The following is a 26,549-nucleotide window of genomic DNA, read 5'->3' as shown; positions in this document are numbered from 1 at the left end:
TCAGTTACCTATCCTTTTTTCACCTCTGGCAGTTCACTGCTTACCTTTGTACCATTTCAAGCTATTCATTGGACTTGAACTATTTGAATTTCAAGAAAAAGCTGGAAAAATTGAGGCGTTCTAAAAGTTTGGCAGGTAGTGTACTTTGATCAGGGCCCTGTGAGCCCAGAACAGGGCTGCTGGTCCAGCTTTCTGATTAGGTTCTAATGTTAAAATGGTCTTGCCCTAATAGGAACTCTAAGAACAGCTTAATTCGACCTTGAGGTAACCCATCTACCTTCTAACTGCCTCCATAGTTAACCATCTTGGTAGCCCTTTAGCTGAGTTGCCCTTTCAGTCAGTTTTTTCAGTCACTTTCCTCCAAATGGTCAGGGTAAGTTGCTGCATTATGAGTAGAGTTTAGGATGAAACCCCCAGGAATAAGTTTAGAAAAATCTCACACCACACAATTACCCAACTTTATGATGTGGCCAATTAGAAGTCCAACCTCTTGTAGTTGCTTAGTTGTTTGTGTTTTTCCAACAACAGCAGAGGTTTCTGTAGACACACATCTCACATTGTTCCCTTCATGTTTGGACACAGATGAGACTGTTCCGGTACCAGAACCACGTCCCATCAGATATTACCAACAGAAGCTTCAGTCAAACTTCCAGGACACGTTTCTGGTTACAACACAGGGGTGGGCAGCAGATGAACAGCGTCTGGTTGATAGCTACACAGAGCTGTACATCACAGCTGGCCGGGACGTGCACGTCAACACACAGCATGAGGTCCTACAGATTGACAAGGTGTGGAAGCCATCAGACACAGAGACACCGATCCAACCCAGAGACATTTTCGAGCATCCTTCTGGAAAAGACATACCCATCAGAACAGTGCTGACCAATGGGATTGCAGGGATTGGAAAAACATTCCTCGTGCGCAAGTTTATGTTGGACTGGGCCGAAGAAAGAACCAATCAAGACGTGCATCTTATTTTTCCATTCACTTTCCGTGCCCTGAATTCACTGCAGGGAAAAGAGTTTGGTTTGGCAGAGCTCATTCATGTCTGTATCCCAGAAACTAAAGACGTCACAGTGGAGGCTCTGAATTACATCTTTACAGCTCTGCAGTCATCAGGAAACAGCAGCTACCAAAAGAGCAGATTCAAACTGCTGTTTGTGTTTGATGGACTGGACGAGAGTCGCCTGCATCTGGACTTTGATGTCAACATCATTCCCTCTGTGGACATAACAAAGTCAACGAAAATAGAAGTCCTGCTGAGGGAACTGATCAGTGGAAAACTGTTGCGCTCAGCTCGCCTCTGGATAACCACACGACCTGCAGCAGCCAATCAGATCCCTTCCGACTGTGTGGACATGGTGACGGAGGTCAGAGGGTTCACCGACCCACAGAAGGAGGAGTACTTCAGGACAAGATTCAGAGATGAGAAGCAGGCTAACAGCATCATCTCTCACATGAAGAAGTCACGAAGCCTCCACATCATGTGCCACATCCCAGTGTTCTGCTGGATCACTGCTACAGTTCTGGAGGAGCTGCTGGAAACCAGAGAGGAAGAGGAGCTGCCCAGAACCCTGACTGAGATGTACACAGAGTTTCTAAGATTTCAGATTGACCACACAAAAGAAAAGTATGGTCGAGAGAAGCGCATTCAGTACATTAAGTCATTAGCTAAACTGGCTTTTGAACAGCTGCAAAAGGGCAACCTGATCTTCTATGAGAGAGATCTGAGAGAAAGTGGCATCAATGTAAGTGAAGCCTCAGTGTACTCAGGAGTGTTCACAGAGATCTTCAAAACAGAGCGAAGACGGAAACAGGAAGACAAGATGTTCAGCTTCGTCCATCTGAGCGTTCAGGAGTTTCTGGCTGCTCTTCATGTCCATCAGATCTTCATCAACTCTGGAATCAACCTGCTGGAAGAAGAACAACAAACAGCATCCTGTTGGTCTGAAATGTTCCAAAGTTATTCAACAGGTTTCTACCAGACAGCTGTGGACGAGACCTTACAGAGTCCAAACGGACACCTGGACTTGTTCCTGCGCTTCCTCCTGGGTCTGTCACTGCCGAACAATCAGAGTCTCCTACCAAGCCTGCTGACACAGAGAGGAAGTAGCTCACAGACCAATCGGAAAACAGTTGATTACATCAAGGAAAAGATCAGTGAGAATGTGTATGCAGAGAGAAGCATCAATCTGTTCCACTGTCTGAATGAACTGAAGGATGTTTCTCTGGTGGAGGAGATCCAACAGTCCCTGAGATCAGGACGTCTGTCCACAGATGAACTGTCTCCTGCTCAGTGGTCAGCTCTGGGCTTCATCTTACTGTCATCAGAAAGAGATCTAGATGTGTTTGACCTGAAGAAATACTCTGCTTCAGAGGAGGTTCTTCTGAGGCTCCTGCCAGTGGTTAAAGTCTGCAAGAAAGTTGTGTAAGTAGTTGGAGACTGAAGATACTTTCTCATTTTGCTGCTGTTTCATCAGTATAATGTGCTTTTTGTCTCTTCAGACTGAGTGACTGCAATCTGTCAGAGAGAAGCTGTGGAGCTCTGTCCTCAGTCCTCAGCTCCCAGTTCTCCAGTGTGACAGAGCTGGACCTGACTAATAACAACCTGCAGGATTCAGGAGTGGAGAGTCTTTCTGCTGGACTGGAGAGTCCACACTGTAAACTGGAAGCTCTCAGGTCAGGACTCACACTTTGAAACTGATGTGATTTCTATCAGTGGATAAACAGTTAACCTGAGTAGAATCATTTCTGCTGATGGGATTCATCAAATGAGCTTTTACTGAACTTGTGCAGGACTTTGTCAGGGTTTATTTTTGACATGATTAAATCCTACTAATCATTGTTGAGATTGTTGATTTTCTTGAGACACATGAAATATGCAGCAAAATGTAGCTGAAAGGCAAATACGAAAAGAGAGTGAGAAACATCCAGCCAAGTGTTGTCGGTCAGGTTTGTGTTGTTTTGTGTGTGCAGGCTGTCAGGCTGTCTGGTCACAGAGGAAGGCTGTGCTTCTCTGGCCTCAGCTCTGAGCTTGAGGACCTCAAATCTGAGAGAGTTGGACCTGAGCTACAACCATCCAGGAGACTCAGGAGAGAAGATGCTGTGGGCTAAAGTGGAGGATCCAGACTGTAGACTGGAAACTCTCAGGTACAGACAGACATCGGGATGATAATCGAAAACCGGTTCCTCGATGCCATCGATAAGAAATGGATCGATTTCCCGGAATCGAATTCCATTTTGAGAACCGGTTCCCGTTATCGATGCCTTGACGTCACTATCACTGCCCTTACTGCTTTCACTTCATCCTGCCGTCGCAATTTCTGTCGGCGAATTTCCCAACTAACAACCTCCAAACCACAACTCTAAAAATGACTTACACTCTGCCACACTTCACATACCTGTGCTACATCTGCGATTGCCCTTTTTCTCTGCTGGAGACCACAGTCAGCTGAACGCCACCCTCATTTCCATCTCAGAGCTAGCATGATATGGCTAGCTTCCACGCACGACCGTTAACACACGTTACTAATACATTAAAAAGTTGGACCTGGAGAGCTGGTGGGCAAATACAGACCTATGGACATTCACTGCTGCCTGTATGTCATTCTTTAAAAAAAATAATAAATAAAAAAACGTTCTGTCTCTCCAAACTGAACTCTGTCACTAGCCTCGTTGCGAGAATGGGGCGGTAATGCACCAAAGTGATGGATGCCAACCATCATTGTGACAGATCACCTGTCCGTGGGTCCACTCAGTGCAATAACCACGGCAGTTCGTCAATGCAACACGGATTTTATTTAACACAAACCACCAGCATACATGCACAGTTCTCCTTGCCCGGCGCTACACCGGACCTCGTCCGGTAAACAGTCTCAACGTCTGCCCGGCTCTCCGCCGGTTCTCATCCGGTAAACAGTCTGTGTCAGCCCGGCTCTCCACAGGATCTCGTCCGGTAAGCTGCCCGCTCCACCGGACCTCGTCCTGTCCGCTGTCCTCCGCCCGTGCATCTCTTCGTCCTCTCTGTCCGCGTGCCTTTTATCTTCTGCTCCAGCCTGCTGCTACAGAGAGAATCAGGTCAGTCTGATCACTAGCACCTGCATCAATTAACCTGACGCTGCTCCCACGCACTCTCCTCCACACCTCTCTCCCCTGCAGCTGAGCTCTCCCACGCCCATTGCCACAGTCATAAAACCAATGAAGAACAAGAAGCCTCGCGAGACCTGCCGTATTCAGTTGCGTGGGTGCAGTTGTCGCGAGATTAGAGCCCACAGCGAGAACAATCAATGGAGCGGAAGAAGCGATCGCGAGCAAGGCTTCACTTTTTCAAGAGAAACGAGGAAAAGGCTGAATGTAATCGCTGTGACGCTGCATTGATAAGAGAATCGATAAGGAATCGAATCGATAAGTGGCATCAATAATGGCATTGACATCGATAATTTCTTATCAATTATCATCCCTAGACAGACAGACACTCTCAGGTACAGACAGACAGACACTCTCAGGAAACTATCCGCCTTGCACACAACAAAGAGTGGAAGCAGAACAACACTGTTAGCTCAGCTATGCACCATGACTGAAGGCAAGGAGACCCTGTTAGCCTAGCTTAGCATCAAAACTGTAAGTAGATAAAAAGTGTTACAGTGCCTATCATAAGTGTTCACCCCCTTTGATGTTTTACCCTTTTATTGCTTTCATAAATCAATCATGGTCAATAAAATTTAGCTTTTTTAACAAAAAAATGTATTGGAAAAAACTCTTTAATGTCAAAGTGAAAACAGATTTCTATAAAGTAATGTTAATGAAAGAAAATTATATAAATGAAAGCTGCTGAGATGGGAGAGACTGTGCACGTAGCAACTGCTGCCCGGGTTCTTCACCGGTCAAAGCTTTATGGGAGAGTGGCAATGAGAAAGCCACTGTTGATGAAAAGTCATATTAGATCTGGACTAGAGTTTGCCAAAAAGCACGTGGAAGACTCCATGGTCAAGTGGAAGAAGATTCTTTAGTCTGATGAGACCAAAATTGAGCTTTTTTGCCATCAGACAAGACGTCATGTTTTGCGGAAACCAAACACTGCACATCACCAAAAACACACCATCCCCACTGTGAAGCATGGTGGTGGAAGCATCATGCTGTGGGGATGTTTCTCAGCAACTGGACTGGAAGGCTTGTAAAGATAGAGGGCAGAATGAATGCTGCAAAATACACTGAAATCCTGGGGGACAGTCTTTTTCAGTCTGCAAGAGAACTACGTCTTGGGAGAAGATTTATTTTCCAGCAAGACAATGATCCAAAACATACCGCAAAAGCTACACAGGAATGGTTAAAAAAGAACCAGGTAAATGTTCTGGAGTGACTGAGTCAAAGCCCAGACCTCAATCCTATAGAGAATTTGTGGCTGGACTTGAAAAGGGCTGTTTATGCCCGATACCCACACAACCTGACAGAGCTTAAGCAGTTTTGCAAAGAAGAATGGAGCAAAATTGCAGTGGGCAGATGTGCAAGACTGATTGAGACCTATCCACACAGACTCACTGCTGTGATTGCAGCCAAAGGTGCATCTACTAAATACTGACTTGAAGGGTGTGAATAATTATGCAAACTATTATTTTCATTTATATAATTTTCTTTCATTAACATTACTTTATAGAAATCTGTTTTCACTTTGACATTAAAGAGTTTTTTCCAATATTTTTTTTAAAAAGCTAAATTTTATTGACCATGATTGATTTATGAAAGCAATAAAAGGGTAAAACATCAAAGGGGGTGAATACTTATAGGCACTGTAGCCTAGTTTAATTCAAAGACAGGAAGCAGGGTTAACTGTTAGCATAGCTTCTTAAAAAGAGGAACCATTAATGAGGAAAGCAGAATAATGAGTGTAAACTGAGCTGGAATGTGACGAGCACAGGACAGTACTTTAGAGATGCTGCATTCAGGTGTCTGTGTCTCCATGTTGGACTGGTCCTTTACCAGTGGAACAGTGTGAGAGCTATGTAACGTCCATGTGTGCTGCTGAAAGAGTTGCTGTTGCTCTGACCGTCCTCCTCCTTTCAGGGTGACGCCTGCTGGAGTCCGATGGTTGACACCAGGTCTGAGGAAGTGTAAGTTTGTTTTAATGGATTGATGGAAAGAAAGCAGCACATTCAAGCATCTTCAAAGTGTCACATCTCTGAGGTCATCATCAAAGGTTTAATACTGATCACATGATCCATCAATAACTGCAGCTGTGTTGTGTTTGTTCTCTCCATCAGATTCCTGTCAACTCACAGTCGATACAAACACAGTAAACGGAAACCTCAAACTGTCTGACAACAACAGGAAGGTGACATTTGTGGAGGAGGATCAGTCGTATCCTGATCATCCAGACAGGTTTGACTACTGGAAACAGCTGCTGTGTGAAACTGGTCTGACTGGTCGCTGTTACTGGGAGATGGAGTGGAGAGGAGATGTTTATATATCAGTGAGTTACAGAGAAATCAGAAGGAAAGGAGTAAGTGATGACTGTGTGCTTGGAGGTAACGATCAGTCCTGGAGTCTGATCTGCTCTGATCTTCATGGTTACTCTGTCAGTCACAATAGCAGTAAAACATCCATCAGGTCCTCCTCAGTCTCTCACAGAGTTTCAGTTTATGTGGACGTTCCTGCTGGAACTCTGTCCTTCTACAGAGTCTCCTCTGACTCTCTGATCCACCTCCACACCTTCAACACCACATTCACTCAACCTCTCTGTCCTGGATTTGGGGTCTTGTTTGGTTCCTCAGTATTTCTGTGCTGAGTTGAGTCTCCAGAGTCTCCTCCTGGTAGAGAAACAGTGTTGAACAGATAGTTGAGTCTCTCCATGACTCTGTCCCTCACAAACATGTTTTCACATTCATGGATTAAATGTGTTTCTTTGTAAAATCCTTCTAAATGATTCCTTGTAAACTTGTTCCTCTTCAAAGATGTGAGTAGTGATTATTCCAGGAGCCAAATGTGGTGTTTGTGTCTTTTTCCAGTCAAATGTTCAGTGAAAATCAGGATGTGTTCCTCTGACGCTCACTTGAACTAAAAGCATTTGAGCTGCACAAAGTGTGAAATGAGAGAGGAAGCAGTGAATCTCCAAACTGCTGACAGACTTTCACACATTATTGTCCAGTGAAAATCATGTTTTTGTGCAGCCAGACTTGATCCTGATTTGAGTCTTTAAGTCCTGTTCTAGTGATGAAATGAGAACTTCCTTCTTGTGTGTGATGGAGAAGAATAAAGGGCTGTGGCTAAAAATCCTGACTCTGAGTTCTTCATTACAAACATACATTATATCAGCTGTTTATTATTCATCTGCTTTATTCTACTCAACATGGAACAGGGTTCTAAAAATCCATTTAAAGTCCAAAAGCAAATCCACATCTCAATGGGACTAAAAGGTTCCTCTCTCTGATTGGATCATTTGATCAACTTTGAACTATTTACAGTGAATCTCTCCTCATCAATCAGAGCCTTTTAGACAAAATTCCTGGGGTTCAGTTTATTTCTGTGTCTTGACCAGAGAAGAGAGTTAGCATCCAGTGAATATGAGCTTCAGTGTGAATTAGCGATGCTAACCGAGCTAGCTGACCAGTCCTGATTTGCAGCTAAATGTAGCATCAAGCTAATGATGTTTGTGTTGAAGAAACAACTTGATGTTTTCATTTCAGACTAGAAAACGCTTTGAGACCTTTATCTGGGTTTGCTCTTTTTGATCGTTTCATTGTCTCTTCTGTTTAATTTGATCTTCTAAAGTCTAACTGGTTTCTTTTCAAATGTTTTGTCTTTAGTTTGATTCTTCTTAAATGTTTAGTTTTGCTTTTTTTCTCACCTTTTATTCTTTTCTAATGTCTGATTTGATTTTGAAATGTTTTGTCTTTTTAATGTTTAATTGTTGTTTTTTTTTTTTCAAATGTTTTATCGGCTTATTTGAAAAATTTCCTTTTCTTTCCCAGTGTTTAATTTTTACATTAAATCTTTCAGGTTTTTCTTTTTAAATGTTTTACCATCTTTTACTTTTCAAATTTTATTTTTAAATGTTTCATTTTATTTTCTGTTTAATTCATATTTAAAGTTTTATTGTCTTTAATATTTAATTTTCTAATTAAGCATTTAATTTTTGATTAAATGTTTTGTCTTTTTAAAGGTTTCATAATCTAATTAAATGTTTTGTGTTTCTTAAAATGTTTAATATTCTTCTTATTTAATTGTATTTTTGAAATGGTTCATTACCTAAAATATTTGATCTTTAATATTTTTGTCTAAAAAATGTGTTTAATTTCATAATTACATGTTTTGTATCTTCTGTTTAATTGTATAAATAAATATTATCCTATGACAAAAAATGTCATAGGACAGTGTGACGCTAAAAGAGGTCATAGTATAACCTTTGCTCCAAAAAAACGTCATAGTACAGCCTTTGGTCCAAAAACTCGACATAGTATAGCATGTTGCAAAAAAAAAAAAAAAAGTCATAATATAGCATGTCACCCAAAAAACGTCACAGTGTTGCTTTTGGCCCAAAAAAAGCGTCATGTCGCTAAAATAACATCAAAGAACAGTATGTCTCTAAAATAAACGTCATAGTATAGCCTTCATTCCAAAAACACTTCATAGCATATATAGCATGTTGCAAAATAACCAAAACGCCATAGTAGAGCATGTTGCCCAAAAAACATCACAGTATAATATGCTGCTAAAACTACATCATCGTATCGTACGTCGTTAAAATACCAAACTAGCGACCACCTAAAAAATCACAAGGAATCCACCAAACTCACCAAACCAGCAAAACCCCAAACTTCTCCCAGAACTTCAGTGTTTCTCCAAGAAGCCACAACCTCTACAACCACCTACAACTACTGCAGTTGTTACACTGTCTTTGTTTTCAACACCTCTGTTGAACTTTTCTGCTACCATGGCCCCAAAGCTCCCGTGGCGCCTCTCAGGAAGAAACCAACTACCTGGGAGAGGACAAACACAACATGAGCTTTGGCATCAAGGAGCTCATCGCTGAGAACCAGCAGCACTCCTACAAGATGCTGAGCTCCAAAGTAAGGATCGGAGAGCTGCAGGAGCTTCTGCAGGATAAAGAAAAGGAGCAACAGGACCAACACCTGTAGAGCCAGGAGAGAATCTCTGTCCTGGAAATAAAGCTCAGAGAGAACATCATTGAGTCAACAGGACTTGGCGCTCTCCATTGAGAGCACGAAAACATGGTCTGCAGACTAAATACATTACATTTGATCCCATTTTTCTCCTCAGACACAGTATATGTGAAACCAGCGAGCTCACAATCATCAGTCTGTCTTTGTTTTTATTGTTTTATTTTACAGTACAGTCACTTTAAGCATCAGTAAGCCCAGGAAAGACAATACCAGCCGTCCTTCATTTATTTATTCTCACCTAACCACAAAAAGATGACAAATGTTAATTCTGGTCGATTCCTGAACGCCCCAGCTCCAAGTGCTTGTTAGTTTATAGGTTAATCCATTAATTAGTAACTTGATTTACTACAGAGAAAAAGCTGCACCACCTCAAAAATAATAAAATCAGTGTTGTATACTGTAGTGATGCATATCAGCAGCTTAAATCTTCTAGATATATATGTAGTAACTAGAGCTGTCCAATAAAAATATCCTGTTTTTCAATCATAAATTACTAATTTAATATTGAGGCAACATAAACTTAGTCTATTTGAAGGACATTTGGGTTAAACTAAGATTTAATTCTCATCTAGATTTTATAATTATAAGACTGTCTTTTGATTTAAAGGAGCCAAAGAAAAAAAAAGTCTTGAAAGAAGACAAAGGAAACGTTTGAGTTCTCCAACCACCCTGAAGTGTTTTCAGCTTGACTGTAAACCGGTGGAGAATAAATGCTTTATTTCAGCCAATTCATGTGGAATATTTGCAGCAGACAAAAATAAAAACAATCGTTGAAGACAATGAGGTTTCGGAGGCTCAGTGAGGCAGAAGGTGAACTTTCCAAGATATCACCATTAATATACTGTCTTTATGTGGAACATGAAGAGCTGAAAATCTTCTCTGTCTGCAGGAGTCACAGTCAGGTGGTACTCAGTGCTCTCCTCTCATTGGTTGCTGGCGGCGAGGGCTGCTCCCAGGGTTTGGATGAAGCGGTGGACGTCGCTGAAGGAGTTGTAGAGCGGCACCGGAACGATTCGCAGCACACTGGGCTCCCTCATGTCGCACTGGAGAAGCGAGAAAAAGAACGTTAACCTCAGGAAACCTCGGCTGGTGTCTTTGTGCAACTGCAGTTTTTATCTTAAGCTTCAAAATCCTGGGGTTTGTGCGCATCTCGACAACATTCACAGCCAAACTTAAATCCGCTTTTTATAGGTGCAGACCTACACCTCATGAACTTGATTGAATTTAATCATTATCGCGTCTAATCATGTCATAATTTTCCTGAAAATCTAACAAAACTGCTGGTTAACTTGATCAAAAATGAAAAAAGTCAAGAATTTAGGTTTTTTTTATGTTCTAAACAGTCAATAATGCTTTTTTAAAAATTGGAAATCAGTGCAAGTATGTATTTTTTTATTATCAAACTTAAATTCTTTAAATATGCTCCATAATCCAAACTTAATCATGCTTGTGTGATGTATTAATGTCATTATATTTACCCACTTATCTATAGAAGTAGCCCAGCCGTGACCGATGTAACAAGAAGTTAGTGACAACGTGCACGTAACATGAAAAAACTCACTTTTCTTTTGTTCATCAGTCAGGTTTGAGGTTCACAAACATTTTCGATGGATCAAGGGAATGTCACATGGTCAGGAATTAATTTTAAATCAAATACGGCGACAATTAAATAATATGCTTCAATGGACAGTGTTTTTTTGTAATTTGTCTATATATTTTTCTTTTCTCCTGCTCTTTGTTGTCATTTATAGGCCAAAAGAAGAAAGAGGTGCAGTCAAAAAGTTCTGACACCGTGTGAATAAAACTCAAATGCTGATTTAGGTTTGTGCAGTGCTGCTCTGCTCCCAGCGCTCCTGCAACGCTTGACTTCCTACGACGCAAATATCTCCAAAACTGAGTGTATATTTGGGAGACTTTCAGTGATGCAGAGAAAGCTTTGGATGCATGTGAGCTTACGTCAATCTGTGTGAGTGTACTTTAAGGACAAAAACGTCCAAATCCTCTCTGAAGCATCATTGAGATCCGATCTGAGCTACTCACAGCGACTCCTCTCCTCTCCAGCTCCTGGAAGACTCTCCTGATTGGGATGGAGAAGGAGAGCGAGAGCTGGCAGCCTCTCTGCTGAGGGTCCGAAGGCGTCATGATGCGGACGTGAGGTTTCTGGGGTCGGGTCGGGTCCTCGCTGTAGTAGTGCTGGATCAGATACTCCAGGTATCCGGTCAGTAGGAGGGACTTCCTGCGCAGCGCCTGCATGCTGGTCATGTTGAACACCTGGAAAGTATAACAAGAGTGGATGTTGGATTCATTCAGTGGAAGCTAGATGGTGATTGGAGACACACTAAATGAATAGATATGAACGAGCAGGTGGGACAATTGTTCACTTTTTAACTGAATGAAATTTTTTGGCTACAACATTTTAGCTCATGTCAACATTTTTTAGAACAATTTCTGTTCAACCATCTCTGATTAGCCTGATTAATTTTACGACAAACTGTGGATATTCATAAAGATAGATGAGAATTTTCAGCTTAATATGTGTAATACTTTCTAAGACAATATCCCAGAGACTCATTAAGATAAAACCCTGAAATTTTCACTTCTTTCTCATCGTGTCGCTGATTGAGCATTAAGAAAGTAGATAACATGGCCTCTGATTATGGGTGAGTTGAAATATGAAAAAAAAAAAAAGAAGACGTCATAAAAAGTCCCATCTTTGAGCACATTAACAGAAGAAAAGCACTCAGAGAGCGCAGTACTCCGCCAAGGCTGCTCAGTCGTATCATTTTCGAGCACAGGTGTGTGTTCTGCATGTGTACGTTACGTACAGATACTGAATCGCATGACCTAAATATGTAGTGGGAATTGATGGGACTCAGAAACACCCCCACAATTTAATCAAATGTTCCTTGTATCATTTCCGACGGATGAGTCCCAATAAGTTAGCAGCGGTGAATTTGTAGTAGGATTGCAATCATGTGATCGTCAGCAGGCAGCTGATGTAGTGTTGACTTGTTGTCATGGTTACAGTGACGCCATGGCGCCATCTCGCAATGATACAGAAATCTTTAACAAATCAGTGGATCCAGAGTACAAGCCGAATCACTGCCAAAATCTAATCACTTGGTCCTTGTGTCATTTCTGACCTTCCCTGAAAATTTCATCTAAATCCGTTCATCCGTTCTTGAGTAATGTTGCTAACAGACAGAGAGACGGACAAACCAATGATGTCATCACATAACTCTGCTGTGTTCCTTGGCAGAGTTCTAGAGTTAAACTTTTTTTTTAATGTGGGCATACATTTACTCCGTGACGATAGGCGTACATTTGTCCGTCTGTCTCTCCGTCTGTTTGTCTGTTAGCAACATTATTCAAAAACGGACGAAGAGATTTGGATGAAATTTTCAGCAAAAGTCAGAAATAACACAAGGACCAAGTGATTAGATTTTGGCAGTGATTCGCCTCATAGTCTGCATCCACAGATTTGTTTAAGATTTCTGTATCATTGCGAGATAGCGGCATGATGTCACTGTAACCATGACAACAAATGAGCACTACATCAGCTGCCTGCTGATGATCACATGATTGTGATCCGACTACAAACCCACCGCTGAGGACTTATCAGGACTTATCCGTCGAAAATCCCACAACGACTGGGCAGCCTTGACGGAGCACCCTCTTTGAGTGCTTTTTTAAAAAATATTATTTTTATGGCTTTATTGGATAGACGAAGTGAAAGAGAGACAGGAAATGGGGGAAAGATATGAAGCAAAGGGCCGCAAGCGGGAATCAAACCCAGGCTGCTGCATCGGAGACCAGCCCCTATGCATGGTTTACCTGCTTAACCAGTTGAACTATACAGGCGCCTCATGAGTGCTTTTCTTGTTCATTTTTAGACGTCACTTTGTCAACATAACCCTTAGTTTGGAAGAGATTTGTCTGGTAGTTTTGGAAATTATTAGGGCTGGCCCGAATAGTAGTTTCTGGCCTCCGAATATTCGGGCCCTATTGAAGGCGAATATCTGGGGGGTGGGGGTGGGGGGTATTATTAAAATCCGGATAGTGCCGTAGCGAACGAATATTTGGGTCCAGCCCTAGAAATTATTGGTCATTATGATGACATCAGTGTAATTTAAACAAATAGACACATCGGTTGGGTTTTTTTTTTTTAGTGCAGAACTTTTTTTTAACATATAGTTATAAGTACCTTGATGCACTCATGTAAGCAACACTTTAGTGTTAATTTTATTCTCATGGTCATTGTGGAAAATGTTGGATAGGATCAAAAATGTGTCTGTTGCTTTGTGCTCCACTGAGAATGACAGCTGGACTCTACAGCAAGTTAATTTGTTCAAACGCAGCTTAAAATTTCAATGAAAAGTGGTCGATGGGAAGTTTAATTTATGTATTTTAAATGTTGTAGATGCTGATTCCAGTCATTTTGTGTTTGTAAATAAATAATCAGAGAATTCAACTTGTGATTTGTCAGTTTTTCATGATGCGTGTCATTGAAAATGTGTCGTTCTACACAAAAGACATTTCAGAGTTCTTTCTACTTTCAGTCAGTTGTGCTGTTGTCCCTAGAGGTGCAGGACAGGATATTCATTTTGGAGTTAATATCCTGGAATACTACAACTCTGCATGGTTCTGTTCACTGTGTGACTGCAGTACCTCCAAACTGGCCTGCAGGGGGCAGACCAGCAGTATGGGCTGGTTGGACAGTCTGAAGCCGTTCACTCCGGGCTGCAGCTCCAGCTCTGCAAACACAAAGCAAACCAACCATGAAAAGCCAAAAACATCATCTAAAGCTTTGTATTAATACATTTAGAGTGTGTATAAATGATTGTGAGATTGTGTAATACCAAATGCCACCACAAGATGGGAGCAGAATGCAACTAAAAACACACCAATAGCTTTGGAAAAGTAGCTCAGACATCAGCAAACGAGTGATTTTAAAACAAGACTCTTCTTACCGTTACTCATCTGGAACCGAGTTTTCAGGTCGTGTCCCCACCATCCCGTAAGCCTGAAGGACACAATAACAATCATTTTTACTTTGTTTCCTCCTTAATTTTAAGTAAAATACTTGGAAGCTTCTTGCAAGTTTAAGAAAATGGAAATTTGAGTTTGAATTCCTTGAAAAGAAACATCAAAACACTTGATATTCCTTCCTTTTTTTTATTTTGGGTGCTGTTTAAGGAGTGCTGCTCACGCTGGTTTGATGGTCTGTTTATGCTTCTCGTGGATAAAAGCTCCCGCGAGACCCCCAGCACCTGAGTTTATATACTGGAAAACAAAGCGGACATTCGATATTTACGGTTAGTTTCGTCCGATTTCTAAATATTCAGCTGGGATTGGGTTTTGTTGTCAGCTGACCTTGTAGGAGCACCAGCAGGCGAAGTCGACGCCCCAGTCGTGCAGCTTCAACTCGACGTTTCCTGCTGCGTGGGCGCAATCGAATCCGACGTAACAACCCTGACAGAAGAGCAAAGGAAGGATTATTTGTGAAAATGAAGGTAGTTGTTGTAGAACTTGCTATGGCTTCACTTTAAAAGTCCATCCAGTCCTGTGTGTCTCAAACTAGGTCCACAGAATACTGAAGTTGTGATATGCCGCAACAACAGAAAGATGTTAGATTATCACACAATCTTACAGAACACTTCTTTACTGTCAGGAATTTAACTTCTCTCTTAATATTTGGCTTTGATAACAGCTAACAGTTTTAAAGGAATGCTTATTTTATCAGACAGCACCAATCTGACACAAAGAAAAGTGAATTTACAGTGGAAAAAAATTACAATTTAACTCTAAAAGTTATCTTAAAACTATGCTCTTTTTGAGGATTTGTGTTCAAGTTGCAGTATAGAAACTAAAATGTCACCAAGATCTCAGAATGCAGACTGTTTTTCATAAATCTTGCCGCTAATATCTTCTAGAATAATTAGAATATCCTGAAAAAAGATTAATGTTTTCCATTAGTGATTTAAGGAAGTGAAAATTGTATATATTCTAGACTTATTACATGTAAAGTGAACTATTTGAAGCCCTTTTTTTGTTTTTATTGAGATGATTATGGCAAACAGCTCAAGAAAATCGGTAATCAAGTATCTCAAATTCAAGTATTTACTGTATAAATGAACACAATGTTCAGAAACTGCACATTTCTGTGTTGTCAGTTGTTTGTTGACAGATCCTAGGAAATGTTCCAATAATTTAAGACACTGGAATTCTAATTTTGTGTTTGAATTAAAACCAAAATAGGCTTGAAAATGTGCACAATGTCCAAACTCTATAAGATGTGCTAGTATTTATAAAGGTAGAACATTTCTCCTGCATTATTCAGAGGATGCTGAGGTAACACTTCATGGAACGTTCTTCTACAAAACACCCCCACAATGTGACATGATAACAAAACAAGGACGTCCTCAATGCAAAATTCGATGAATGTCGTGTAGAGAACTTTATCCAGTCTGTAAGAAAGAGCATGATTACAAGAAAACATCCCACTGAAGACATTTCTGGAACTTTCTCAGAACATTTTTAGAACTCAAAGAAATCTAGCTGGGTCTTCTCCTCGACAAGAACATCAAGACGGTGAAAAAAATGGTGCCGAGTTAAACCAATAGGAGTCAAAGCCCACTCATTTGTTTTTCAGATGTTTTCAGAAGTTCTTCTCCTAAAAACAGCCTTAAAAAAGGTTCTAAGGATCGCATCTTGTGGGTCTAACTTGCACAAAAGGTTCATCTTGCCCTAAAAACATCTGTAAGTTCCAGCAGTGGAAAACAGATCTTAGTTTACAGTCTTTGGCCATTAAAACTACGATAAGAACATAAAATCACAGGAAGCTGCAGTGGTGAAGAACAAAGTCCTTTTCTTGGGACATCAAGATCTGAAGATGAAGTTTTGAGGATCTTCTCGTTACCTTCCGCTGGCCAGCCTCAGTGATGGCGGCCATGTTGAACAGCTGGCCGGTGTAATACTGAACGCCGCTGAACATCACCATGGCGATGGAGTCGCCTTCCTTCTCAATGACCTCCAGGATGTCTTCAGTTCTCAGAGTTTCCTCTCCCTGACAAGACAGGAAACACATTGACAGCAAAGTGTTAGGGAGTGTTCAGGTAAGAACATAAGTGCAGAAATGTCGATGGGAATAACAAAAGAAAACTTGAACTAAAATTTAACGGGCAGGGGACAAAACAGAAGACAGCTGAAGGTCAAGGAATAAATCCAAACTACAAGTCAAAGTGAAATCCAAATAAACAAATCATGAGCAATTAAAACTGACTGAAAGACTGAGATTTCTAAGTGTTTTCTTACAACTTCTGTTGTCATTTCAATAACCTTTGAATTCATACAGTCATTAAAATAGATTAAAATGTAATTAATAAGATGTCTGAACATTTAACTTCAATATACCACCTTAAAATGAATGTTTTGGTGTGTACAATATTTCTGGAAATGTGTTTACAGGGACGGTTTGATGCATTTGCTATTACTAGCTAACATATCTGAACCTGTCTATCAGCTGAGACTAGCTTGATAGACTCATAGACACTTTTTTCCTGCACAATTTATATTTAAAACTTTTGCTGTATGTCTTTTATTTTTTGTGGTTTTCACAAAGTCTGCTGAGAAAACGGGAAAATAATGGTCAAAAAACATCTACGTGGAAACATGACGCAGAGGACAGATGAATCTAATGAGGAGAATCAAAAGAGGAGGGAAACCAAGACAAAGGGAGGAAGTAAAAACACAAGAAACACACAAGAGAAGGCACTTATAAAATTAAACTGGATACAAATACACATTCACAAGAGACATAAGACACAGTTGAGTGACGGAGGTGAAACTAATGAGGAGAATCAAAAGGAGGGAAACTGAGTCAAAGGGAGGAAGTAAAAAGACAAGAAACACACAAATGGGCAATCACAAGAGACACAGAAGGGAAAAACAGAAAGGAATCTAACTAAATAAAACCAAAACACGTCAACGGTAAAGTGTAAAAGGGTTTACCGGTCTGGGCGACAGCAGCAACATGCTCTGCTGAGGGTCGAATCCTCGTAGGCGGATCTGAGACTCGACGGCGTACTGAAGAGACAGATTCAGACTCATAAAGAGGACAATGAAGGATCACAAACTGTAGATTTAGGAGACAAAAGCTGATTTATACCACAGGCAAGTCAGAAAAACACCAAATACAGTAAAAACGTCTTCAATAAAATGTTGGACCTTACTTATTCTTATCAAACTCTACAAGTTGGACACTTTTACAGTTTGATTTATCAGCTTTCCTGATTCACCATTTGAACATAAAGTGCATCTCAAAGTTGTGAAAACCCCAACAAAGTTTAATAAAACACAAGAAAGCTAAACATAAATCAAATTTGTCACGTCAATAACCCTTTGAAAGATGGATTTAAGCAGGTGTGAAAGTAAGCCGGAACGATCCGGAACTGTGTACCGGCAAAAGATCTGGTGGCGGAAAGCAGTTACGGGAAAAGATCTGCTGGCGGTACGCCGCTCTTCCACCGGTATCTATGAGTACGCCGGTACGCCGCCCGGCCTGCCTGCTATCCATAGATATCGACCGGAGTTCACTCAGCAGTACATGAGTGCACATGCGTGTCTACTTCCGTAACACAGCGATTGTTATGGCCAGTAGCAGCCAATAGCAAATAGGTGCGCTTGATTTATTGCACTGGGACGAGCAACAAATTACACGTGAAATTCCACACGTTCTTGTGATAGCCTGAAAAACTTTCAACAGGATTTACAATAGTTAGCATCGACGGAATGGGGTGAAAGTAAGCCGGAACGGTCCGGAACTATTACTAATAGTTCCGGCAAGAATTTAAAACTACTTTCACCCCTGGATTTAAGCAATTTTGAAGCAAACTATCAAAAAAATTACCTAAGAATGTTGATGGATTCCCCTCTTTCATGCATTTCTGCACATTTTCGAGTCCACAAAGTTAATTTGCGTCATTTTAAAGCCAGCTTTCTGACAAGTTATTGGACTTGCAACCGCTGAAGCAATAAATCTGATTCCACAATGTTTAGACAGCATTTTAAATGTTTATTATTGTGACATGGAACAACATATGGTTCAGAAAATATTATTTTGCAGTTGACTCCTGCATTATATGTTTTTTGTTTGAGCTTAAAGACAAGACTTTTCAAAACGGCTTCAATGTAAATATACACACACCCATTCAGAATAACATTTAATAACAGTTAATATTTCAGGGATACCATTATTGTTTTTAAAAACTCAGAAAGAATGCAATATATCACAATAACAATTCGCAAAAATCTTAATAAATATCCATATTTTATGCCACAAAGATTTCTGGGAAATCAGAGATGTTCGAGCAAATATTTCTCCAAAAATGTTGTGATTTGAGACAGAACAACCCTGATATTTCATCTTATGTTTTTGTGTTTTCATTGAAATAAATACAATTTTTCACCACAAATTCACGCATAAAACTTCATCAGAATGCAGGAATGTCAGCGTTTGATTTTGCTCTGCCCTCAATATACAGTCATCTTTTGACAACTTATGTCCTTTTTCATGCAGCTACCTTTTAACTATTTGCTGTTTTTCTCTGTGTTTTTGTTCCTCTTTGCAAACATCCCATTTCTTTGTTCTGAAAAGTCTTTTAACCAAATTTGTCGACTGCCGGATCTTCAGTTAGGTTTAATTTTCAGCTGAACTCTTGTTCAACAACCAGACAGTAAAAATATGATTCGTGGGTCAGCGTAAGTACATAAATGCAAACAAATCCAGGCAGACCTTGACCACAGACTGAGTGGATATTACTCACGTGATCTGAGGGAAAAGCTTTGTTCTCCAGGAGGATTTTATGTCGAGCTGCGGTGGGTTTGTAAAAAGCAAGCTGTGAAATTACAGCATAAAATCACTGTTAGCACTGAAACAGATTGAAATCCTGCTGCCCTTTTATGTAATTCCACATAAAATACTGTATGTTTGTGGAGTTTAAAGGTGTTTTTCAAAGCACATCTGACACACAGCCAGCGTAAAAACCGAAAATACGTATTTAAGTGTGTTTTAAATGGTTAAAAAAATGTGTTGCAGCAGAACATGAGCGCCTTTTACCATTAGAAGGTGTAAATTCACTGTCAGGCCGTTCATCAGAGCCACTTCTTCAGTTTTAGCTCCTGTGAGAAACATTGAAAACAGAATTTTTCTTTACATTTTCAACTTTTCAGTGTTTTTTTTACGGAGCCCCTCTGATGACATGGTAAAAAAATAAATAAATTGTGGCCGCGATATAGCTTTAACGTGCACACGAAATACTACTTTGTTCCCACGAAATACTACTACGGCTACATATTAGCACAACAAAACAACGTGTAGTAACAGAATGAGGATAAAAAGTTTGTAAATCGGGTGACACGTCAGCAGATAGGCTACCCGCTGCAACAAAGTATCAAACACAGGCTTAAATAAATAACTTCCTAAATGCGGGATAACAAGATATGGACTAGAACAGCTAAGAAAAGATACTCATTTTAGGAACATCATGTAGGTACGGCCCGTACACATATTATTGCAGGTTGTAGAGAGGGTGCGCTTGATTTGATTACCCAGCTGTCCAGGAATGATATTAATAATATTAGTTAGTATTTCGTTGGCACGTTATACCTATTTCGTGGCCACAAATTAGTATTTCGAGCACACGTTGTACCTACTTCATGGGAATGAAGTTGCATGTTGTTCGCACGTTATAGCTATGTCGTGGCCACAATTTATTATTATTTTTTTTAACCATGTCATCAGAGGGGCTCCGTAGTTTTTGAACTACATAGGTGTGACATCCCATTCTGTCTGACAAAAAATGAAAAAATATTTGATCAAATTCAATTTATTCTACATCTCTTACTCATATTTTGCAACAGATAAACCATTTAGATGAGCCACATTCTGTAAAAATCACCAAAATTGTGTTTATCACCGGCAGAAACTGGAGAAACAGAAAAAAATATCAGATTAACAGCTCTGTGATGGGAAACCTCACCAAATTTCATAGAAAACTCATGGTAGTTCATCAAAAAAATCATTCCATTCTACTTTTAATTGAGTAAATATGTAAAAAATAAACCATTTACACCAACTAGATTCTGAAAAAAACAATGACGGCACGATGTTATATTGCAGTTTTAAAAAAAAATGAGTCCACAGAATGATCATATGAAGTTACATGAGGCTATTTTTATCTGTGATTATAGTGACATTTTAATTAATAGACAGAAATACGTGGCTGTTAAAGTTCACAATATGAATTAAGGTATATATACTGCAAAAGACAAATGTATTTTGTCCAAAACATTAAAGTTATATTAGATCTCAGGTATCGAGTGTCTTCTAGAACACGCACTGAAGATTTGATCCAGAAATCAAGACCAGATGATGCGATTACAGAATCTTAAACCCCATTTTAAAGACTTGATACAATCCATTGGAGTTTATTGATCAGAAGCACGTTTTCCATCTGTCACATGTATCAGGTCATGTGTGTGTAACTCCAGACGGACTTTAGACTCGATGAAACAAACGGAGAGGAAAGAAGTGCAGTGACCTCCGGCACTGAAAAAGAATGAATGAAGTTGCGAAACCGCTGCTGATAGCATGCAAAGACGATTATCCGACGAAAAACATTCCGTTTGTGAATGTGAAATGATAACCTGCTGGGGGAGATTTGGTTTTCAGGATTTTTCAAGCAGGATTGTTACTTTTAATGGAGTATTTTCATTCTGCTGCATTGATAGCTTTACTGAACCAAACAATCAGATTCATTCTTTAACCACTGGTGATTGTTAGTATTCGACCAGAACTGATTTTTTTTTGTTTTCCAATTGGCCAACATGGCATGAGCTTTTATCACTACAGCATTTAACTTGTGGTTGTGCAACATCATGTGACGAGACTTTTTCTTCTTAGAACAAAGAAGCTTAAAAAAACCCCCAGTTTTTATAAAATACTTGTGTACATTTAGGCATATAATAGAAGGAGGTGTGTTGTTGATGAAGTTTGGTTGCAGTTCAGACTATTCAGGCTCAATGTCAGTTCTGCAGATTTTACTCAAAATTCTCCGAACGTTCTTGGGTTTGGACTCATCGTCGTAGAGATGATGAGTTTGGGGATGTTTTTTCAGCCGCCAATTAAACTAAATAGTTTCATCCTTTTGCAGATGGAGGTCAAACAGCATCAGAAACATTTGGATGAAATATTTGATGCAGCTTGAGTGACGTCCCACTTTCATCAGATTTCAACTTTGCAACATTCTTGAATTAATCCCACGGGAAGTCGCGTTCAGGTGGGCAAAATGATTCAAAATATTCTTGGAAAATCAATATCTTCTACTTGTCAAAAACAAACCAGTGACACCAATTACATTTTGAACCAAAATCCCATTTTATCATGGTCCGAAACCTCTACAAGAAAAAAAATGATCAGAAATTAGATATAAACTGAAGGACTTTCTTTTAAAAAAAAAAAAAATAGACATTTGGACAAAGAAAGGTCCAAAAAGCCCATTTTCTGCACACATGTTAATCAGAACCAGCTTCCTTTTGTATCTGTGAGCCAGAATCAGCAGGATTCTGTAGTTTTAGTCTTTAAAACAGGACGTCACTTTGGTTTAATTTTAGTTTCATCGAGTGCTGTACACTTTCCAGAAATGTGCTTATGACTCTCGTGTGACAACTTAGCAACCGAAAGGAGCTGAAGAAGTTTCCCAAACATCTTCCAGAAAGCAAACTGCCTTCATATTGATGTTTCCATGCGTGTACATGAGCAACTCCGTTCTGTTTTTGGCGGTCAGATTGATCCAAATAACTTCAAATTTGCAGGTTTCGCTTTTAGAACTGTCCATACTTTAATTAGAAGACACAATAATCCCCTAAATGCTGCACCTGCTCCTCTGAGATCAGCCTAAGTGTCGTCCAGAATCTGTTTCTTACCGACAACATTCGCCATGAGCCCCTCGATGTTTTCCTCCGCCCAGGCCCAAGGACGAGAGCCCAGTGTGTGGCCGTGGACGCCCCTGGAAAACAGAACATCAATGCAGAGTCACATAGCAAATATCGTGCTACTTGTTAAACAGGAAATGTGAAAGTTAACGCACATTTTGGCCCACTTCTCCAGCTCCTCCTCCAGGTACTTTTGGGCCATTTTGGGCTGAAGCCCAAGAGAATTTCCTGCCAGGTAGATGCATTCCTGGGTGCCGTCGACCAACGACAGATCAGCTGCACAAACATCAGAATTACTTTTTTAAAATCACTGTGACACAATAAAATAATGTTGATCTTTAACGGATGTCACAATCCAACCTCTTGGGGTTAGATCGTAACTATTGGGGGCTCGTCCGGGATCTTAATGCTTAAAAAAAAAGTTAAGGTGATTTTATTGCTTAGTAATTTAACAACGGAGCATCTTCAACTCACAGGGAGGCAAATCTGCAATTTTAGGCACCAGGAATTGGTCCCTGAGGTGCCGCAGCTTGTCGTGTTTGTCAAAGTAAGCAGCGACTTGTGCAGATGTTGGACTGCAGCCCAGCGAGGCCGACACTCGCTGCACAACTTCTCTGGGATTTAAACCGACAAACTCGTCCATTCTTGTGGAAACGCCAGGCCGCCGGCCTGCAGAAAGGACAAAAAACACCAATTACAACATGTAACAGAGGCCTTGTACCATGAAATATCCACAATAGTTACTACTTTAAGGGTGAATTCTGGCTTATTTCAGCTTGGTGTAGTTCCTATTAGTGTCCAGAAAGGCTTGAAAGGCATCTTATCTATAAAAAAAACACTAAAATTGCACAATTTATCAGAGCTAGGAGCTGTAGAAATGGAAAAAATAATCATATTTTCTACTTTGCGGCAGAAAACTTGACCAAATCTGAGCTTAAAATCATTCAAAAGAATCACTTCACATTAAAAAAATGGCAAAAATAAACCACTTGCTCTAACCAGAATCTGTAAAAAAAAAAAAAAAAAGAAAGAAAAAAAAGGATTTAATAGTTGGAAACTGTAAAATTAATCTTCAGATTTTCCAATAATTTTTGAAATACTTTCAAAAAAATCAAACCTAAGCTTAAAATCATGATGTCATCAAAATATGCCAAATATAATCAGTTTGTGTGAACAATATTCAGTAAAAAACTAAAAATTCTGGAATGTTATCGGTAACTCAGCTGTGAGCAACAAAGACACACTGAGAATTCTGGGATTTTTCGGCTTAACAGAGCAGATAGGAGACAAGTACGGAAACATTTTAATTATGTACATAAGAAAATATTAGGTCATGATTTATTTTTTCACTGTTGGAGATGTCTTTGGGCACTAAAAAAATCTTGTACATGTTGATTTCTGTGTTATTTCTTTATAATTATGTGTAAAATAAAGAAATTTAAGGTTCTTTTTGTGTTTTTCATGATTTATGGTTTTATAATTTTATAAGAAATATTTCCATCTACTTCTATTCATGGTTGTAAAATAGAGGTGCAGGACTTTATATTTCTGTTAAAAATATGCAAGAAATGCCTAGAAGCGCTATGGGTGTCTACTAGATTTCTACATTTGTTTTCGAGTGTAACTGAAAGTGAACAGCAGTAGATAAATATTCCTGTGATTACTGTGGCTCGTATGTTTCTCCACATGTAGGTCCTAAAAGCAGGCAGTAAAATGTCATTCCCTGGAGGATAATTTCTGAAACATACAACAACATGGGTCACACAGGAGGATTTGATGAATCTGAACTATTCTTTAAGGCATAAATTCATATTTTTTACAACTTCAGACAAGGTCTCTCAAGGTTTTTCTGTCTTGTCATGCTGTTTATACCATCATAAATTACCATAAAGACCACTATTACAGCATTTTTAAGTTGTTCTGCACATTTAATATTTAAATTTTGGGAGTTTTTTTTAGGCTTTTTTTTAAAGATATACAAGAAGATTGACATAGAAACTGGGAAATTCCTTCACTTCACGACTTGTGCTTTAGCCAGTCTTCACAGAGTGATTTGGAAATCTTTCTGCAGCTTTTCAGAGTCTAGAATACACACTAACGCATTTATTTAAACATACTCTAAGTGAGACATGCATCTAAATTCAGCAAGAGGTCACAGGTTTACTGTAAAATGACCTCTATTCACTTGAAACATCAGCTACCGTTTGTCTTTTTAATTAAAATAAGAATTTTCTGATGTTTAAAGCACTAAAATCATGCCAACATTGATCAGAACAATCGTAATTTCACTTGAAAGCATTCAGACTCTGCAACTTGAAGGACTTAAACAGCTGATCCTGCCTTTAAGCTATTTTGATGTATGTCCCAGCTACTTTAAACTGCAAATACACACAACTTTATGCACTTCTACTTGGATTGAACAACAAATAAGTGCTCTTTTTCTTTTTGCACTTGAACGATGAGTTAGAATGCTTTCTGCTGCATGCGTCGGCCTTTATTCTGACGTCAAAGTTGAACTGAAAGCTGTAACTCACGGTTGGATCAGTTGCAGACGAGCCTCTTCTCCGCTCACAACCTTCTCGCTGAGTGAATCCTCGGCCCTGGAAATGCTCTTTAACCTCTCGGTGAGCGCTGGCAGGTTAATCATTGTCAACTAGAAGCCTGACATTAGACCCATTGTTGCGTTTATTAACCGACTAATTGCTGTGAGATCTGCGCTGACCGGACAAACCACAGCCCAGTTCCCCATTTTTGTGGCTTCAGTTTGAAAATCCAAAGTGAGAAGTTAAACATGAGCATGTGACTAAAAGGTTGGACATTATTGTGCTGCTGATTTTCAGTCATTTCACTTTATACTGATCCAAATAAGAGAACGTCTCAAACAGTTGCTAAAAGGCTGGAAACACGGGTCTGTCTGTGTACTTTGGCTCATATACAAAAATAAATGTGACCCATGTGCTGTTTTACATGAATATGATGCTCAGATAACTAAACATTTGCAGCTTCTGGTTTGTTATTAACTTGCAAGTTTGCTACAATTCAACCCTCATTTGAATTAAACTTTAAACTTTTTGTATTTCAGGATCGTCTCATTTCTTCCCTCAAATCTTTAAATCTATGAAAACATGTGCCGACAAATGCACATTTTTCACATAGAAACAGCTTCTAGTTTGATTTAGCTGAGAGTTAAAACTGCCTGACGTGTTGATTCTGGTCAGGACCTGCAGGCGGCTCAGTTTGTCAAAGCAAATAACCGCTCACATGTGAAGTCTGCACCCCTGTGAGGTCAGAATTTGCTGTATTTCCACTAGATGGCAGCAAAGTGTTGTTAGTTTTCAAAGTAAAAGGCATCATTATGTGCAGATAACATGTAACTTGGCTGCATGTAGGAGGAAGAATTACAAGAAAACATGTCAAAAAAAAAAGAGAGAAAAGCAACTTTGTTACCTGAAATTTACAGTATTTTAGTGTCTGACATCAAACTGTCCATTTTTCTTGGGAGTAAATGTAAATATTGGTCAAATATTGTTCAATCTGCTTTGCAACCGCAAGTTTTGGAAACATTTTCCCCATGTTTTCTGTATTTAGATGAGTAATTTCCACAGTCCTTTATTAGATATTCTTAAATTCTGTACACCAGATGTTGCGCCCTTAAACAGGGGTGTAGCGAGGGAAATTGTTAGACAACACACACAGCACGCTGTTCATCCGCTCGCTCGTCTGTATTGAGTGATTTCATTCAAATACACAGAAAACACTTCTGTACTAAACGAATGCAGACCAAAACTACACATTAATATTCCATAATAGATATTACTTTAAACATGAATTATCTAAACATTATTAACAACTGAGTAGACAGTAATACTCTAACCCAGGACAACGAGGACGCTAGCATCTAGCTTACATTTCGATTGATTCGCGTTCAACTCCTCAAGGTAATGCAAACCACAAAACACAAACTCCTACCACAATTCAGATACAGAACATATGTCAGAAACATTTCAGTTTTTAGTTTTGCACCGTCACACGAAAGCAGTTACCTTAAACAGGGGTGTAGCGAGGGAAATTGTTAGACAACACACACAGCACGCTGTTCATCCGCTCGCTCGTCTGTATTGAGGGAGGGAAAAACTCCGCGCTCTCACCCTGCTGGAGCCCCAAGGCATTACTAGTGGATCGGTGCACATTTCAACTCCAACAGCACTTGTATCCCAGGCGGCCATTATTTAATGCATTACTAGTGGATCGGTGCTAAATCAACCCATACATAACTCAGTCTCTGTCGCTATTTACAACTACTACACAGACAGACTCAAGGTTACAAAGGTTTAAAAAAAGTCTTCACAGAGCTTCATTTTGTTGTTTATTTTTAATATT

General features: G+C 39.7%; 2 protein-coding genes across 3 annotated transcripts; one reads left to right on the top strand and one right to left on the bottom strand.

Moving 5' to 3' along the window:
- The first annotated feature begins 364 nt into the window (after positions 1–364).
- Positions 365–7,252, top strand: LOC110970896 (NACHT, LRR and PYD domains-containing protein 1b allele 2-like). Its single transcript, XM_051942341.1, has 6 exons — positions 365–373; positions 588–1,828; positions 2,512–2,679; positions 2,977–3,150; positions 6,061–6,107; positions 6,258–7,252. The coding sequence occupies exons 1-6, from the start codon at positions 365–367 to the stop codon at positions 6,779–6,781; spliced, it is 2,163 nt and encodes a 720-aa protein (XP_051798301.1). The 3' UTR covers positions 6,782–7,252.
- Positions 7,253–9,307: 2,055 nt separating this feature from the next.
- Positions 9,308–26,324, bottom strand: kynu (kynureninase). 2 transcript variants are annotated; one of them, XM_051942310.1, is made up of 14 exons: positions 26,213–26,324; positions 22,644–22,838; positions 22,325–22,445; positions 22,161–22,243; positions 19,294–19,355; positions 19,001–19,072; positions 17,187–17,261; positions 16,096–16,242; positions 14,550–14,648; positions 14,386–14,459; positions 14,147–14,199; positions 13,845–13,930; positions 11,217–11,447; positions 9,308–10,219 (listed from the first exon to the last, which is right to left on the bottom strand). In XM_051942310.1, exons 2-14 carry the CDS (start codon positions 22,810–22,812, stop codon positions 10,100–10,102), a joined length of 1,392 nt encoding a protein of 463 aa, XP_051798270.1. In that variant the 5' UTR covers positions 22,813–22,838; positions 26,213–26,324; the 3' UTR covers positions 9,308–10,099. The 2 variants fall into 2 exon arrangements, with proteins under 2 accessions (XP_051798270.1, XP_051798269.1); XM_051942309.1 differs by lacking the exon at positions 26,213–26,324 and adding an exon at positions 24,704–24,857.
- Positions 26,325–26,549: the final 225 nt, after the last annotated feature.

Source organism: Acanthochromis polyacanthus, chromosome 22 (assembly GCF_021347895.1).
Source record: "Acanthochromis polyacanthus isolate Apoly-LR-REF ecotype Palm Island chromosome 22, KAUST_Apoly_ChrSc, whole genome shotgun sequence".
Classification (NCBI taxonomy): domain Eukaryota; kingdom Metazoa; phylum Chordata; class Actinopteri; family Pomacentridae; genus Acanthochromis; species Acanthochromis polyacanthus.
This window is presented reverse-complemented; position numbering and strand designations above follow the sequence as displayed.